This window comes from Sinohyriopsis cumingii, unplaced genomic scaffold (genome assembly GCF_028554795.1).
Source record: "Sinohyriopsis cumingii isolate HCF-2022 unplaced genomic scaffold, ASM2855479v2 utg001176l, whole genome shotgun sequence".
Taxonomy (NCBI): domain Eukaryota; kingdom Metazoa; phylum Mollusca; class Bivalvia; order Unionida; family Unionidae; genus Sinohyriopsis; species Sinohyriopsis cumingii.
This window is the reverse complement of record NW_028315968.1, coordinates 3,098,708-3,117,392: the sequence shown is the minus strand read 5'-3', so window position 1 is coordinate 3,117,392 and position 18,685 is coordinate 3,098,708. Positions and strand designations below refer to the sequence as shown.

General features: G+C 34.3%; 1 protein-coding gene across 1 annotated transcript in view; it reads left to right on the top strand.

The window, feature by feature from the left end:
* Positions 1-16,244, top strand: part of LOC149772782 (sodium- and chloride-dependent glycine transporter 1-like) — a 47,212-nt gene extending 30,968 nt beyond the window's left edge. The window contains exons 12-17 of the mRNA XM_089947297.1: positions 6,167-6,266; positions 7,405-7,511; positions 9,403-9,573; positions 10,956-11,080; positions 14,296-14,329; positions 14,964-16,244. Of these exons, the coding sequence (XP_089803423.1) occupies positions 6,167-6,266; positions 7,405-7,511; positions 9,403-9,573; positions 10,956-11,080; positions 14,296-14,329; positions 14,964-15,080 (654 nt within the window). The 3' untranslated portion in view covers positions 15,081-16,244. The remainder of the gene's footprint in view (positions 1-6,166; positions 6,267-7,404; positions 7,512-9,402; positions 9,574-10,955; positions 11,081-14,295; positions 14,330-14,963) is intronic.
* Positions 16,245-18,685: the final 2,441 nt, after the last annotated feature.

The following is an 18,685-nucleotide window of genomic DNA, read 5'->3' as shown; positions in this document are numbered from 1 at the left end:
AAACATGCCGGCAAAATCACTGAATTTGTTAACATAACTCACATGCACGATAGCCCGAGCTAAAAGTTACCGTAAAGCCCATAATCAGATTCCAACACGGTATTGTTTGACTCGCCATTACCGATATTACAATCATGGGAAGCTTACTCAAAAGGGTTTTCTTGAAAATGTTCACCGATAATCTGTAGAATACGGTTGTGATGGTCTTTTGAAGGTTCAGTAATGTGTCGATGACGTTATTGGCATCGATATGGTCATACATTATTCTGACAGTTTCCTCGCGTATGGACATCGTCGTTATCGGGCCGATTTCGATATATTCTTCTCATGTGTGACCTTGTTGCGTGTACCAGTGTGTTGAACATGCGCATGTGCCTTAGTAATATTGAGCAGTGAAACGCCAGATGAAAAACGTGTACAACAACGACCTCAGGTAAACACAAAACTATCTACTGATAGATAGCGTGTCAAAGACATGTTACAAGCACGTCAATCGGCATATGAATATCTCATCGCCGGTTTTGAACATACAATTACTCCGTAGATCAAATCCATCAACAATCGCAACGGGAAAAACAGTTTTACTACGCGGTGACATAAGCTCAATCGTGGCCATCCTGGGGTTGGGGTTTTACCCAACCAAACAAGAAACATGTGTGTCACTCCATGATCATCTGAAATGGTTGTGTAACAGCCGCCACCACCACCCTCAAGTATAAACCACATGTGTGGATACCGGTTCAGTTCTATAATGAACGAGGTCTTCAAGCGATTCCATAAAATGTACCTACATTTATTGCTAAAGAATATGATAAAAAAACAATATTCACTACCGCATTAATAGTATCAGCTCATGCGCAGTGATTTTTTGAGATGGGCTTTCCCAAAGACATAGGGGATTACACACCCAACCAAATAGGAACAACTGAGGTGGAATGAATTTATCAAGCAGCATCAGCAATTTCCGGCCAATCTCTACCCCACCGCCGTCATTAAACCTTTGAAAAACGTACGTTGATGCATCTTCGCATCCTCACGGCGTAACATATTTTAGTTAACTTTGCATCAGCAACACATCCATCGACGTTATCAAAGAAGCAACGGGAATCTCTCAGGAACGGATATCTCGAATACCTAAAATGATTTACCCAGTTGCGTAATAATTTCAGTGAGGTCGATAAAGGAGAGGAAACTTGCCGAGATTCCTCCCAAGTTCTAAGACATTAATACCCATCTGTGTGCCTTTCTGGACAAATACGCCACGATAAAATCACTGCAAACCATGCCAGATGTGGATAAAGCTAATATCAATTCAGTTCGGCAATTATTAGAAACATCATCTAAACGTAACGTCACAATTTTGAACATAATACCACTTTCGAATAAGAAAACTAGATCAGCTCAAGATCTCACTACGACCGTAAACTAAATAATTGATACGTGTAGCGATATTAAACCATTTACTTCTGTTATTAAGACCTTGAAAAAAGACGCCGATGGCCTGAAGGTGTCAGATCTCTCTTACGAAGGTATAGCTGGAAGAAATATATCAACTAAACATAATGAGATCACGTAAACGCCTAAACGTGACGGTATTGGCCAGTTTTCATTTTATAACGGAACGGAATTCGATATAAATGTTACTTTTCTATGGAGACCTGCTACTACCTAATTCTCCGAGATGTTGATGGCACTGAACAAAGAAACGTAAGTAATATATCTCTGGGAATCTACCAACTATGATCTGGAGGAAACTATTTTTTTATTTTCTAGAACTTTTGTGTGTATTATGATTGAAACTGCACACAACAATGCTCCTTTGTAATGATTTATATACTGTCATGAGCATGTATACGATTGACGCTCAAGAGTATAGACACAATAAAATAAACGAGACACAAACTTATCTACGTGACGAACTACGCAAGTGTGTTGACTATCTCGCTCGACATTAACGTCATTTTCGATGCCGCATGTGGAATGTTGGCGGCGGCAACGCTTGACCCTGCTATCATAGGAATTGCTAATGCAGCAACAGTCGCAGACTCACCCGTCGAGACCTCAATGATCACTATTTCGATCGTGGCCGGGGAGGTGTTGGAGGTGGGTAAAACAAATTATCAACGCGGTTGTAGAAATGTATATAAATGGTAGCACGTTTTACTCTGCCACGTTTGAATACAGCTCCTTGACAAGCATGTTTCTGCCGACATTGTATAACGTTCCTATTTTCTTTGTTTGCAAGTTTCTTTTGCTACGCGGATATTTAATTCTGCATGAAGTTCAAGGCCACTAATTTATATGTCCCTTATCTCATGAAGTATTAATGTTATATTGTCTGCATCCATGTTATTTATATTTTATGTATCGTTACAATTACTTATTTTTAATTACATTGTTGAAAATTACTGATATTATTGCACAAAAGGAAACGGTCTAGCACCGTGTGTGCTATAAATAGTACTTCAGTGAGATTTATATTACGAGTTCCGGTCAAAGGAACCCCTAGAGTACTAAACGACATCTTAGAAGGACCAGATATTGTTTCATTCCTGACAACGTCGAAAAGATATATGCATTCTTCGTAGGTAATCAACACTAGCTGTCACAATCAAACTTGACTTCTTTCGTGTGCAACCAATCTAAGCTGTACCATCTCCAGAACCATTAAAGCAAAACATTTTTGCCTCTAGCGTGATTCAAATCTGAAATGTCGCCATCAACAATATAACGCAGAACTCTTACCAATCAGGCTACGTAGAATGCTAAAACACAGAACAAGGAAACTCATATATGAAGCTAACAGTGCATGCTTGCGAACACATAATATACACTTACCACATAAAAATATATAGATAGTATCAATTGTATATTTATATTTATGTTGGCGGTATAAAGTTTGGTTATGTTGGTAGTGGCACCACCATCAAACAATTCATTCTTCCCCTTTGAGAATCAAACGGCACTTAGAAATACGTTTTTGTGGAAGTGAGCTCTCTGCCACTGAACAAATGCCAAACAAATGAACATTTCATTTAAGGTACACTTAGGATCAATAACATGAAGTTCATGCAGGGCCCATACTTACTGGCCGATTTTGTCAGTGGTTATTTGTTGTAGTTGTCGTTGTTTGGGGTTTAAAGCCATTATTCAGTGCATACTAGGCTATACATGGCGGCCAGTATAACTGATAGAAAAAGAACCGTTAAAACCTCGGTAAGAACCAACAAACCACACGAAGCTACTGGTAAGCTTTCTGAGGTACCCACGGTGGCCAAGTTCGAGACTCGAACCCACACGGCAGCAATCGGTAAAGCTTTAGACCACTCGGCCACCTGTGGAACCTTCACTGGATCTGGATACCATTATAAGTCTTAGATTTTACAGTATCTGGTAAATAGTTACATCGTAACCACTGATGTCAATTTATCTATGCAATAGCATTCATTTTCTATAATCACCTTCATCGACATAATCTTGGGTTTCAGATGCAAGATTAATAACGCGATAGCTTTGGTCCCGTAATAAGTTTCATTTAACATGGTCAAGTTCACAAATACATTCTTCAAAACGATCGTCTATGTCAAGTCTTCTTTTGGATGGAACTCATTCGAGGTTCTCTCTCACCACAATGAGTCGTTTGACATGTCCTTTACGGTATTTTCTCTCAGATTCTTCTATTTTCACCATTTATAGTATCTTATATCATTCTGTATTCAATTGTTATTTCTTCTGCTATGAGATCCTCAATATCGCTTGAGCGAATTCATGCAAGATCTTGTAAATCTCTCTAAAACCCCGTAAGGTGCGGTGTATCGAAAGTCGTCAGGACATACGAACCGGGGTTCTGCAATATACAAGTGAGAACAGAGCTACTCTTGGCGGAAAACGGTGCAGTAGGCCATAATAGTACCAAATAGTACCATAATAGTACCAAAATTGGACAATAAATTGTGTGTCGATTACGTTTTACCAGCTTAGTATATATAATGCTTCTAACTGTGTATTTTGTCAACTAATGGAATGTTGTCATGCGAAAATTAAGAGATATCTATTTTGGTTAAGACATTTCTTGCGCAAATTGATACTTCGAACATTGCGAACAACATTGCTTGGGTGGGGGTACTATTGCAATATGAAAGAACTTCCAACATTATTGAGAGCGTAGCATCATTAAACTACATATTTTAATGATTGTAAATTTACATGTAGGATCTTCGCTGCTAATATTATTTTTTGTTCCTTTGCATTCAGCCATAGATTCATTTATTGGCATGCTTGCAGTTTATTTCAGTTATATACGCTGAAATCTGATTTGATTGGTACTTAATTTCAATTTTGCGGTCGATTCTAATAAATGCCCGACTTCTCCATTGTTTGCAGACATAATTAAGATTGTGACGATAGTTAAAATCACTAAATGAACAATTTTAGCACCATATGTAATCGAGAGGTTTCTTTTTCTTTAAAAGTTGTGTTCGATTTCTCGTTCAGTAAAACAGGTATACAATATTGTGTCAGTGTCAAAGAATATCAAACAGCAACAGGTCATGTAAGTTCAGTCAGTGGCAATTTGCATGATTCATGTGGAATACTAATCATAAAAAGTTAATGCTTTAAGCTGGTAAACAGTGTTTACACATGCTAATATATGTTCATTATAATGAAGAGAGAGAGAGAGAGAGAGAGAGAGAGAGAGAGACAGAGAGATAAGTCTAAACAAATGTGTGTGTCATTTGAATTTTAAAGTAGCTTTTAACAGTTTTTCAGTCCTATCGCAACGGGGTTTGCAGTGTGGCAGTTTCTAGTAATGTCTGGCACTGGGGAATCATGCCGCAGACATGTAGCATCATGCCCCACCCAGTCACATTCTCATGACGCCAGGCAAACCAGAGTCCTAACACTAACCTCTTAATGTTGAGCGCCAAGCGAGGCAGCTGCAAGTACCATTATTGTCTTTGGTATGGCTCCGCCAGGTTTCGGCCTCTCGCATCCGAGGCGAACGTTCTAACCACTTAGGCCTCCCGATCTATCCCGAAACAAGAAATAGGGGAATTGGTAATTTGGTTGTGGCTTGGGGACAGGGCTGGGCCGTATACATATAACACAGAATCTGCCCCATATTCAAAACTGGCTGAATCGGGCAAAGATTTTAATGCTAATAGTCAACCCATACCCACAGAGAAAAAACAGTTATGGTTTAGTTGTTTACAGAATAAAAAATATCAATGATTCATGTCAAGCAGAACATGATTTTGGACAAGGTCAAGTCCTAAATGCAATTATCCATAGCATAACATAAAATAAAAAATGACAAAAACTAACAACTAAACAATGTAAATTGAATGTACATAACACTACCACAGTTTACCGTTCCATGTTGAATAGTGCAAATATCCGGTTACAAGTACATTATTGTAAATCTGGAATATCGGCTTCGATAATAATCCCTTCACGTGAATATCCAACAATATCAATGATTGGTAGCAAACCTGGCATGCTTTCGCTGTTAAATATTTCTCTATCCGAACAAGAACTATTTGACATCACAATAAACTTGCATAGGAATTCTGTGTCGAAAAATCATGTTGCTTGAATCAAATATTCTAGAACAAACTCTTTTCTAATCATAAGTCGTAGAATTAATAACTAATAAATGTTATTGGATATATATAGTTCAAGGGACTACTTTTTTCGTGGAACAAATGAAAAGAGCAGTATTTGCGTCAAAATGAACGAACTTATTTTGTTTCTTTCTCTCCAAAATAATTCTATTAAAATAAAAACTGTGTGAAAATATGACCTGAGATGGGTAATGATTTAATATTGAATTTATGAAATTCCTTAAATAATGTCCAGCTTTTGCTGGCCAATGCTCTCAGACATTAAACATCATACAACTCGTTCCAAAAATTCAATATTAGATCATTACCAATTTGCGATCCTCTATATATAAAAAACTATAAATAATAATAATAATAATAATAATAATAATAATAATAATAATAATGATAATGATGATAAGCAGTAGTAGTTTATTAATGTAAGCATAGATATTTTACTTAAACTTCTAGCATAAATAACGTAAAAATTGTACGTTAAATATTTTCAATCCCTGTATGATGATTTTACCATGTGATATATTTGTTTCCTGTTTTCATCTCAGGCGGGAGATTACATTGTAACAATGATGGATCATTATGGAGCCGATTTCTCCGTGTTGTTTGTATCAAGCTGCGAATGTGTTGCTGTTATATGGGTCTATGGTACGCTCTTGTGATTTGTCTCTGCCTTTTAATTGAAAATTGCCATCTAGTCATTGTGTAGCTATCAAAGTGTTGTCTGTGATCGGCGTCGTAGTCAACACAATGATAAATTATCGTCGTAGTCAACACAATGATACATTATCGTCGTAGTCAACACAATGATACATTATCGTCGTAGTCAACACAATGATACATTATTTATTGATTTATTTACTGGCAGGTCAAGATCTTCAAAGATGCAAAACAGTATTCGGTGGAATCCTAGATATATTTAAGCTATATTTTTGGTACATATATGAATTAATTTTTTTAAAACATCTTAATGTCTCATTTCATATAACTTGTCGTCTATCCGGTTTAATTTTATTTATCGGACGATAGATATGCTAAAACAAATCCTTCCATCGCGTTTGAGTCAATTGCTTTGAGAATAGAATTGGTGTGTAAAAGACAGGTACACTTTGGACTAGCCACATCTAGGATCAAATAAACTGGCTGTTAGGCAGCATTAGCTGTCATGTATAAGTTAATGTCTTGACTGGTCCTTAAAACAAAACTTTATGAAGGTGGCTGTTTAGCAGAGGTGGATTATATTGCAGGTTTGACTGTATTTCCATTGCGTCCGAGTCAGTATCCACAATTAGAGAACCAACTAAATTTGAGAAATATGTGTTTGTCGAGATACTTCTACTATATAAAATAGTATGGAACCTTATAATTTTTACGACATACTTTAATCTCCAAATTATTATTTTTAAAATTGTGAGATCTGACTTTTAAAAAAAAAATCCTTCTCTTTCCTTGCAAAATGAATGTAGATATAAATCTCGTATTAGATAGATTAATTTATGTTTAAAACTAGTGCTGGAAGTTTATATTGTTAATAGCATCAATCTTCTTCTTCCATTTTCACTCCTTTTGTTTTCCTTAACGTTCATAACCACTACAACAACCGCCAAAACTGTAACTGCTAAGTTTAACATTAGCCAGATCAAACGTTTTGTCTTCGAAAGATTTGCTAACAACATGCCAATGGTTTCATGTTTCTTTACCATATGCTTGTGAGGTTACATTGTATTAGTGGAATAATAGACGGGCGTACCATTATCGATACTTAGTATTTTAAATTGTATTTCAGGCATCAAGAATTTCATTGGAGACATGACCTACATGCTTGGCCGTGCACCAAGGCCTGTATACTTCTGGGGGTTCTGCTGGGTGTTCTGTTCACCTGTCATTATTGCGGTAAGGGAGCGAATGAGAACGGGAAAGGAGGACACGAGCCGCTTTCAGTGTTAACAATTCTTCAATATATTTTACTTCAAGGAAAAATAACTTCATTCCAAACTTATATATTCAGCCAGGATTACGTATTTACAGACTCTGAAGCATTCAGTTTTATCAATTTCGAATGGATATTTTTTCTCTTCATACGCCTTTTAATGCATTCAAAATTTGTTTGGTGTGCGTTCCATGGCATTTACGTTTTATTTCCATTTCGCTTGCTTTCGATTCAGATTGTATTATATCTAGCATCTCGTCGTTTGTGGTTTATGGTATCAGAAACAAAAGGCAATCATTTTCTGCGTCCATCACTTCCATACTGCATTTCGTTTGGTTTAATTTCTTTAAGAAAAAAAATGGAAATGCAACTGCCGAAGTTGGATTTTATCTTTTCGAGAGTGCGAAAGAGAGCGAATTGTATATTTCGTATATTGTCTTATTAAAGTCAGGCTGTAATGAAACAGAAAATGTATAAATGAAACTAATATCATTATCTTTTCGGAGGATTTCAATATAACCGAAACTGCAAAAAGCATAAAACAGTAATTGAAGATTACTTGTCAGCAAATAGCATTTCTTAGCTTGTTTCCTTACTGTAAACATTGTACGGTAACAACTACACGTAATTATGTCAATACATCAATGACCGTTGTTTTGTTAATCAGTCATCGTTTTCGTTTCCAAACGCTCATTTGCCCTCACCGTTTTTTAAAAAAAAATGTTTGTTCATTTCGTATTCTTTCATGCTTTGAATTGTTATACGATCGCTCTGCTTATAGATGTAAGGATCAAAAAGCTATAAGCCGCTACTGTTACGTTCTTCTCAATGATGCTGCGGTCAGTCTTTTGTAAAGATTGTTTGAATAACTATAGATAACATTTTGGTTTCAATCTTTTTCAAAACGAAATGAAAACACGGTCGTATAGATCCAAGCCATAATGATCCACAACATTTTTGTGCCCTTGTTTAATATGAATGCTTTTAATTATTTCAATGACAGTTTGTTCTCCTCTTGGATTAGTTGCCTAGTTAGCATACCGAGTGAATGTTTAAGCTCCAGTTAAAAATGTCTACATACCTTATTCCCAAATATGTGTTTGAATGTTTTGACATCTCTGGATTTATTTAGCAAATTGTGTGTAGGGGGTAGGTTTTGACCAGGTTTACGCATTGTGGTGGATTTTGGTCATTTTGTATATTATCTAATCATTTTAAAATTTAAGGAATATATTTGTACATCACAAAATTTTCTGAATGCCTTTGTCCAAGAATTACAAATGTTTAAGATAATGATTCTACAATATGAATGACATATGGACTTGATGTGAAAGTACATGTATATGATACCATGCTGTTAGATTGAGACACTGTGTCGATGTTTTAATTAGTTTTTCGGGAAATGTTCGTGGTGACACTATGATACCGTGAGTCAGACTTCATCTTCATCCGAAAATCAGAATTAAACAGCTGGAAAATAAACTACCAAACGTTTTAGTGTTAACCCTTATATAATTTGCAAAATGTCTCACATTCCAGTAAGTTCCATTAATATGTCCAATTGGATTCATATATACATACTAAAAAGTGATCTTACTTTATATTGTCGAACAATGTACTAAAAATCGTTTAACATAGAAAAAGGAAGACACGTCCAACTGCAATCATTCTCAAAAACGTTTTCAAACGAATATCTAAATAGTAAACGTATTTAAAACTATAACTATTAATGACAGCTTAGTGAGTTCATCATTTTACCTGGACACATAACAGAATAACCTTGATATTTTGCGAATAATGATAATTACTGCTCGCGTGCTATCAATATAATTGCTAACATTTTTCTCTCCTCAGCTACTCTTTATATACCGCATGGTGGAATACGACCCTCTCATGATTGACAAAGACCATGCCTACCCCCAGTTCGCACAGATCATTGGTTGGGTTATTACCGTCCTAGTCATATGCCCTATTCCAATCACCTTCATCTACAAGATGTACCAAGCCAAGGGGAGTCTCTTGGAGGTAAGAAGAGAGCTAGTTCCTCGTACTTTTGCTACGTTCATATGAAAGTCTAAAGCCTCATATATTAACGTCATGTTCAACCGAGCCTGATCTCATTCACTAAGTGGAAGGAAATTCGGAAGGCCCTCCCGTCTTCTCTGTCACTTTTCAGTACTTGGAAACCGCTGTACCCTAATTAGTAGAACATAGAAGTAGTACTCTAAGCGTCAAGAATTCGATAACCTACAGCCCCTTCCAGTCACCCCAGTTGCGTCCCTGCAAAATGCACAAGTATGTCGTTTCCTCTGCACGATATAGTGAATAATGCATTTGAAAGACACTTAATTATATTTAATGACACATTAAATCAGTCAATCATCTTTGCTATATTGTTATCACCAAAACTCTTGGGCAGTGTACACTATTAATATAACCTCTTAGCTTGTGTTTAGATCGGGTTTTGCTCGGAAACTTAATTGACAGTGTCTCAGAGAAAATATTCAGGAAATATGAATCCATGCTTGGGGACCAAATATCAGGTAATGTCGCAGAGAAACATGAGGTGTATTGCTCGCAAAATGCATATCCAAGCTGGGGACTAAATATCATGTAAATCATGTAATCTGACTCAGATAAACATGAGGTGGACTCCTCATGAGATGTTAATCCCAGCTAAGTAACCAAATAACAGGTAATTGCTCAGAGAAACATGAGATGTATTGCTCCGGAAATGTGAATCCAAGCTAGGGGACCATATATCTGGTGATGTCTCTGAAAATTCTGATTTGTACTGCTAAGGTAAAATCGATAAGCATATCAAATATGGGACATGATTTATAAAATCTCTTCATGAGATGGGTATAAACCATACAGTTGTTGACTCAATCCATGAGTAATTATTTTTCTAACATGATGCTATTTAGTTCAATATTTGCCCTGCTACAATCTTATTTGCATGATTGTATTTATTATCAAAGGCATGCCTATGCGTGACTAAATGTGTATCGTTATAATATAAAGTATTACAAATACTATAAACGTTCATTAGACGGTAAAACTATATATATATATATATATATATATATATATATATATATATATATATATATATATATATATATATATATATAATTTAAAGTTTTGTTTACAACATCACCCAGCCTTGAGCGACAATAAAATTGTAATTTTCATTAAAATAAGTGTCACGAATGATTCATTTTGTGTTTTATAACGTCAAGCAATAGTTCCGTGATACATTTTAAGTCAATTAACTATTTTCTTCAATTGTGGCTCATGCACCGAATATATATGTAGAAATATATTATCTGGTCATCAACGAATACGTAATTAACTCTAAAAAAATTCGTTTAACTAAATAATGTATATTCTGTGATTCTTAACAGAGGCTGAAGATAATAACGACGCCAACGTCAGAGTGGGGACCGAATGACGGAACAGTAAAAATGGAACCGAAGGATAACATGAAGAGCGACGTTAAACAAGGAATTGACAACCCAGCCTACACCAGGTTCATGTAAAACAAAATTACACAAATAAATACTATAACAATCTCTCAAAAAAAATGTTGCCCTGTGAATTTACGATGTGTGAGACTTGATGATATACGGGAATTTACATGAACCCATAAAGAGATAATGGAGTAGTTTGCATATGTTCATTATTAACTGATATTCTGTTTATGTTTTTTTACTATTATGTCATCCATACATCTGGGGTGTTCTTTTTTGTCGCGAATGTTTTCCTCTACTTCAAAAAAAAAAAAAAGAACAACAGCAAAAAAAACCCACTTATCTTGACTCCAAGAAAATGCGAATCGAATCTATATTTATTTATTTTTATATATACATAAACCTGCTGCAGTGTGTTTTTATAAGCATTATCCATCACTGACAATCTTTGCAAATTATTTTTATGCACACGTTTATGAACCTAGCTATAGTGATAGGACCACTAATTCATTTCCATAGAACATAATGTTAAGATATTAAAACTTAAAGCTAATTTCTGAACCGCTCCGGTGGCCTAGTGGTTAGAGCGTCCGCCTCGGATGCGGTAGGTCGTGGGTTCGATCCCCGGCCCAATCATACCAGAGACTTACAAAAATGGTACTTACAGCTGCCTCGCTTGGCGCTCAGCATTAAGACGTTAGTGTTAGGACTGGTGGGCCTGGTGTCAGGATAATGTGACTGGGTGGGACACCGTGCTACATGTCTGCGGCATGATGCCTCAGTGCTAGACATCACTATAAACTGCCACACTGCAGACATCGTAGCGATATGGCTGAAAAATTGTTAAACCTACGTTTAAAAAAAAGAATCCAAAGTCCAAAACTAATTTCTGCATTAGATTGATATAGAAATCACACATGATTACATTTATAACAGGTATTCACCATTGAAATAGATTTGTTTCCTTCAGCCTCGTAGTCCTAAACAGGAAGAATCCTGGCCTGAACTTAATAAGAAACATTCGCAATAAGAGTCCTTATGATACGTTTTCAGAAGGAAATTAAATATAGGATATCTAAAAAATATGATATATTTTGCCGTCGTAGATGGTATACAAATTGAAGTTTATAAAATGAATAATGGAAAAAAATAGATCCATTTACTAGCCAATGGGTGCATCCAAAAATAGTTAGACTTCTATTATTTTATTTCAACGACCACCGTCACCACGAGAAGACAGGTTCTCTCAATAAACAAAAATCAATGGTTCGGTCCCAATAAGCTTCATGTCAGATTTGCCGTCATAATACATAGAGAAATAGTTGAAGACAACTCACGTATCTTCAAAATTAATCCTAAACAATGTTTAGAAAACTAAAAGCCGCCGAGAAACATTAGCTTTATGCGTTAAATGTCAACATTTTAGATAAAACGTTATTATTTGAGTTTGTTAAACTTTGTTGCATAATTTAGGTAATTTGCACAGTTATGTATAATCTAAATGATGTTACTAATAAAAGATTGTATATAAAAAAACGTACGAAGATACTTTAAGAATAAAAAGTTTATATCATACAATTTAGTCAATACGACACACTTACTGAATATTGAATGGACACATTGGGTGTAAAGTTGTTGCATGTAAATATCAAACGGATATTCCTCTAGAAGGCTATATGACTAATGCAAATATGTAAATACTTGTATGTGCAATTAATATTTAAGTCTCTATTTCACGCTTGAAACTATTGTCGATAGCTAATATTTCCTAAGTAAATTCTGATTTCTATCAAACAACGAAGCACTTTGTATTTCTTCGAAATCGATTTATGGATTTGCAGTTTGTCTTCTTTTTCTTGGGGGAGAATATATAAGCTTCCATGGTTATTTTGACAGATAACTATACAAGTTTTCGATCATTTGAAATGTCCAAGAATATGTTATTGTCCACGTCCATTTTTATTTATAATGGATTCAAGTCTTTTATATTCGCAGCAAGGAAATACACGTTTGAATAGCAATAAGCCTGCCATAACATGTAGCACTTTCTGTTTTCCGCGTCAGAAATGCATATGTTATGCGTTGTTTTTCCTTAGAGATGTCTCGATATTGTTAATGGTTCACACAAGATTTCCATAGGTTTGTAAGACATTTTACCAAACGGATTGCAAGATGAAGTCTTAATACTTGTTTGCATTTTCCATCATATCTAGCCATAGAACATAAATGGTACAATGAATTTCATACAATATGCAAATAATTACTAATAGGTTCAAAGAACATTTGTATATCTTTCTCTAAGATCTGTATGTGCATGTTTATGCACTGGTCGCTTTAGGAAACATTTCATTAATAATTTGGGAATAAAACATGTTTTAACCTTTGGACTGACCTTTGTTCTTGGTTGCAAAATAATAGACATTATTTTGGGCACTTGTTTTCATAGATACATGGATTAATGTCTCATCATGTAATATATATTATCGTATAGTGATCGATGGCAAAATCTTCTCGGCATAATTTCTTTACGAAAATTGAAATGGATACATTTTGAGTTGGTTGAATCTTCAGCATTTTATTTGTAACAAAATTGCAGTACCATAGGTATACACGGATCTTGTGCCGGTTCGGGTTGTTTAGTTAAAATATAGATATTTATATCAGTAAAAACAAACACTGACTAACTCAGATCACGGCGGATGATGAGATCTGTGTGGGACTATACTCGACTTTAATACATTCACGATATCAATGACATAACTTAAACTTTTGATTTCGCTGTACGTCTGGTGTGTAACACCCTAAAAAGAAAGCAGACTCGGCGCTAAGAAATAAATGGTGAGTCCATGGAAAGCACACTTTACTTCCTCACCCCTAAGGTCAACAGTGTGTCCACTTTTGAAGTGTATCTTCTCTTCATGGACATAATGAGAGCACTATAAAATATGTTCAGATAAGCAGAACGGAATATGGTACATTTTGGAATGTACAGAAGTACCATGCTTATGTTACGGTCTGCAGTATGATCTCTCCTGAACAAGAGATGAGAAACTGATTAAATTCCTATGGTTGTGAAAGGTGTATTCAAATTTTGAGAGGTAAGGAACTGTTTTAGTTGCATTTAATGTTTTCAGTTCAAGATTGTGTTCCACAAACGGTATTGTAGCTAATCTTCACTCAATGTACCCAACTGTTCTTTCTTTTGACAACTCAACCTCCTTTCCAATCTTGACAGCTGACCGATTAAATTATATCCTATAATTTTCTTTTTCAGTACTCCGATGAACACACTGTCGGAATCAGCTGATGTGAGTTTATCAATTTCTACAAACTGTGTAACAAGCTGGCCATCAGCTACGTATCTAAGAAATACATTCGCTTGCTCAGTGAATGATGTATTCGTAAAGTCATCAGTTAGAATAGAGACCTTTTTGTCATGTTTACTTTGAGCTTTTACTTCGATATTTAATTCAATAGCTACAATCTCATTTACGTAATTGTATGCATTAGCAAAGGCATGCCTATGTGTGACTAAAAGTGTACATTATAATCTAAAGTATTTGAATATTATTAACGATTATATATATATATATATATATATATATATATATATATATATATATATATATATAATTTACCTTTCTCTTTACAGAACCAGTTACCTTACGTGACAACATAATTTTAATTTTCATAAGAAAGTGCAACTTATTATTGATATTGTGCTTTGCAAAGTCAAGTAATTGTTGTGTTATAAGCTTGAAGTAAATTAGTTATTTTTATCAGTTGTTCATTGTGCACCGATTTATATATATATATATATATATATATATATATATATATATATATATATATATATATATATAATCTGGATATCATCGAATAAGCGTTTAAGTACGAAAGATTCGTATAATTCAACGATGTATACGCTGTGATTCTTTACAGAGGCCAACGTCAGAGTGGAGAGTGCATGGCACATCAGAAAAAAATGAACAGATGGATTACCTGGAGGACAACACTAAACAAGGAATTGACAGCAAAGTGTTTACCACCTACATGTAAAGCGAAACTATACGAAGAAATATTTTAATCCTCTAAAAGGTATTGCTTCACCGGTGAATTTAGACTGTGAGACTGGATATTATACTGGCATGTACATGAACCATAAAATAAATATTGGAGTAATTTCTTATACATTCTTTATTGGATTATTTTCTACTGTGTTTATTTAAGTTTAGGAATTGGATTGTTTCTTATTTCATCAATCATTAGAGGTATTCTTTCCTATCGTGACTTTTTTCTCCTAAGAACAAAGATAATTTACATTTCCTTCAACGCTACCAATAAAAAGTAAGTCGTATTGATATATATAATTGTGATATATAAACAACGCTGCAATACGTTTGAAAATGCATTATGCAACACTGAAAATCTGTTCAAATTATTTTTAGACACACGTTAATAAAAACGGGTATTGGGACTGGACCACTAAGTTTTTTTCCTATAGAACTTAATGTTAATATATTATAAACAAAAACTAATTAATGCATTAGATTGGCATACAAACCACATATGCTTCCATTCACACAGTTGTATAAAACAATCCCACCTTGAAATAAACTTGTTTTGCAGCATTAGTTAGACTCGTAGAGACCGCACTGGTCTGCACGTAATAACATAGTCTCGCATCAAGAATCTCTGTGATAGTTTGTCACTATAAAATCAAATGCAGGATATCAAAATAAAGACATATGTTTTGTTGTAATCTATAGCATATTGATCGAAGTTTATGAGATGTATAATGAAACAAATAAATCCATTTACCAATGGGTAAATCTCGAAATATTTAGGACTCAACAGTCGACAGGCTCAATAGCTGTAAAATAAGTATTGGTCTGATCGCTTTTATCTGCATATCCGATATGATATAATAATAAATAAAGAAATAGCTAAATACTACTCAAAAAACGTAAAACATATTCTTCAAAGGTGTTTAGAAAACAACAACATTATGTTTTCTAGACATGACAAAATATCAGCTTTTTATATAAAAATATAGCATTCGGTTTTTTTTGTTGGACTTTGTCAACACTAAGTACACTATCTTCTTTTGAAATATTTCATTACTAATTTGTAATTATAACATGTTTTCAATTTTGGATAAAATTTCGTTGTTGGCTTCACATGTATTAATAACTTTATGGAATAAATAGTACATTTATTTCATTGTGTTGCATATATTGTGGTATTTTGACCTTGTTTGGCAACATTTCTTACCAAAACCTGTATATGTGTTTCCTTCATCTTCTTCTTATTATTATTTGTATTAAGAAGCAATAGCTGCAGCAAAGTCATTATGCCTTTTCTACCTTTAGTTTCTAACTATTGTATGATGAAATTATGACTGTATTGGTCAAGTAAAATGTACTTTTAACTTTTCTTAACTTGCATTTCGAAAGAAAATGGGAACCCGTCGTTATGTTCGTTCACTTTCAGCAATGACATACATATCATTCAGAAAACTAATATTGTCATTACATAAATATGTAAAATTCTCAAAATATCAACAAAGAATAATGCTTCGAAACGACGTCAGCGGACAATCAGAAGCTATGGACCGGAGAAAAACAGAAATCCAAAACGCTTCAATTAGTCTTTCCCATCTAGAACACTCTTTCGTGTGTCTCACGTTACGCAACATTTGAACCTTACGAGTAGGACTTTAGAATTACAAAAATTTCAACATGATTCAAGAAATATTCTTATTACGCTAAACTAAGTGGAATCGGAGTTCTCTAATATTATCATAGATAATGCATTGCTCGGAGAAACTTGTATTGCCTGGAAAGAAAACAATATCAATGTTATGTATTTATGTAACGTTCTCCAGTTAGCATGTGGGCATACATCGACGTACGTACATAAATGTAATGTTGACGTTAATTACATCTGGTTTGCAAACTCGAAGACGGAGCATGAAAATTATATCATACTGGCAAGTCGTTATCCAACTTCAGACAACAGTGTAATGTTCTAAATATTATTGGTATTTGTTTGTATAAAGTACTACTCTGCAAACTGTCATCAAACGATTATCCTATAACACGTATAAAATAATGGATTTGAATATTAACAACAAGAATGGCTACGGACATCCAAACACAATACTACTTTAATATAATAAATGTATCTGACAGTACAAGTCACCGTAGTCTGTGTACTACATAACTTATTACATTTGTTTTTGTGTTAATTGCGTAATATATTCATCAACGTCTTGGGATAAAAATATATTTATCTGGGTCATCATAAGATCACATGATCCAGTTTTGGACCCCTTTGCATAGCTTACATGATACTAATCCTATGTAATAATTTACAATCATGACTTGAAGTATGTTTAGGTGTATTCGTACTTTGCGATCGATTTTATATGTTCATATCGAAGAAATAAAATGAAGAATAGAATAAAATAACTCTGGTGCATCACATAAAATTTGGCTATTTTCAATATAACTAAATGCATTAGCTCAATAATAAGGTTAGTATTCCACGTTGTCTCTTCTAGCGTTAAATTGTATTAGAAAATGCAATTGGAAATTCTGTTCAAAATGTATGTGATGATGGGAGAGGGGATGGTAATGTCACACATATACATTTAGCTATATTGATGAAGCCTTGTGCATTAGATATTGCCCTTTAAGTACTCGTAGTGGCATCCTGTCTGTGTCATTTTAGTTGTATTGGTATTAACAGAATTCGTTTTCAGGTACTTTGCAAACAAATTTGAATACGTTATCACTTGGCATTGGTCCGAAACTGTAATTCAGGGCACAAGATTTCAAATTATCTTTATATTTTGTATAATTGTTGCAAATTAAAATTTGTAAAATGATATAAAAATATATAATACTGAACAAATTTATATTACATATGCATAAACAAATTTATATTACTCATGCATAAACACATTTAAATTACTCATGCATAAACAAATTTGTATTACTCATGTATAAACAAATTTATATTACTCATGCATAAACAAATTTATATTACTCATGCATAAACAAATTTATATTACTCATGCATAAAGATTTGCTATCATGCAGCAAGACAAAGCGAGAAAGTCTCAATCTGGGGTACAGCCTGGAAAACTATTATATACCTTACGGGAGGTCCATGATAACATGTCAAAAACCAAGTGAACCTTCCGAAGTCTTTTACTTATCCTTTTTGTTCTCTCCATCTGCCAGTATCCCAATTTTGGTTCGAGGATGTAGAATAGTTGTGTTGCCAATAGACAGTATATACTGTCACTGTTGAATTGCTCAAAGAAATCAATATAGAAAAGTAAGCTGTCATATTTTCTTCTGATTTAAAATACATTTGAGGAATAATGACTTTAACACACACGAATCTTTCCTACATAGACCATATTTTTTAGATGTTAACGAACCTCTTCAGCTATTGTAGTAGGTGTGCGTCATTATGGCTCTGTAAAATACAGAATAAGAACAAATCTGTTCTGAGCAAGGTCAATACATCCTAAGCCAGACTCACATTAGGAAAGATGTCCAGCAAGTTACCTAAATTGTCTGTGCTCAAAAACATCTTCTGCTGGTAAAGCGTTATCTTAGAACCGATATATTTCAGCGGAATAAAGTTTT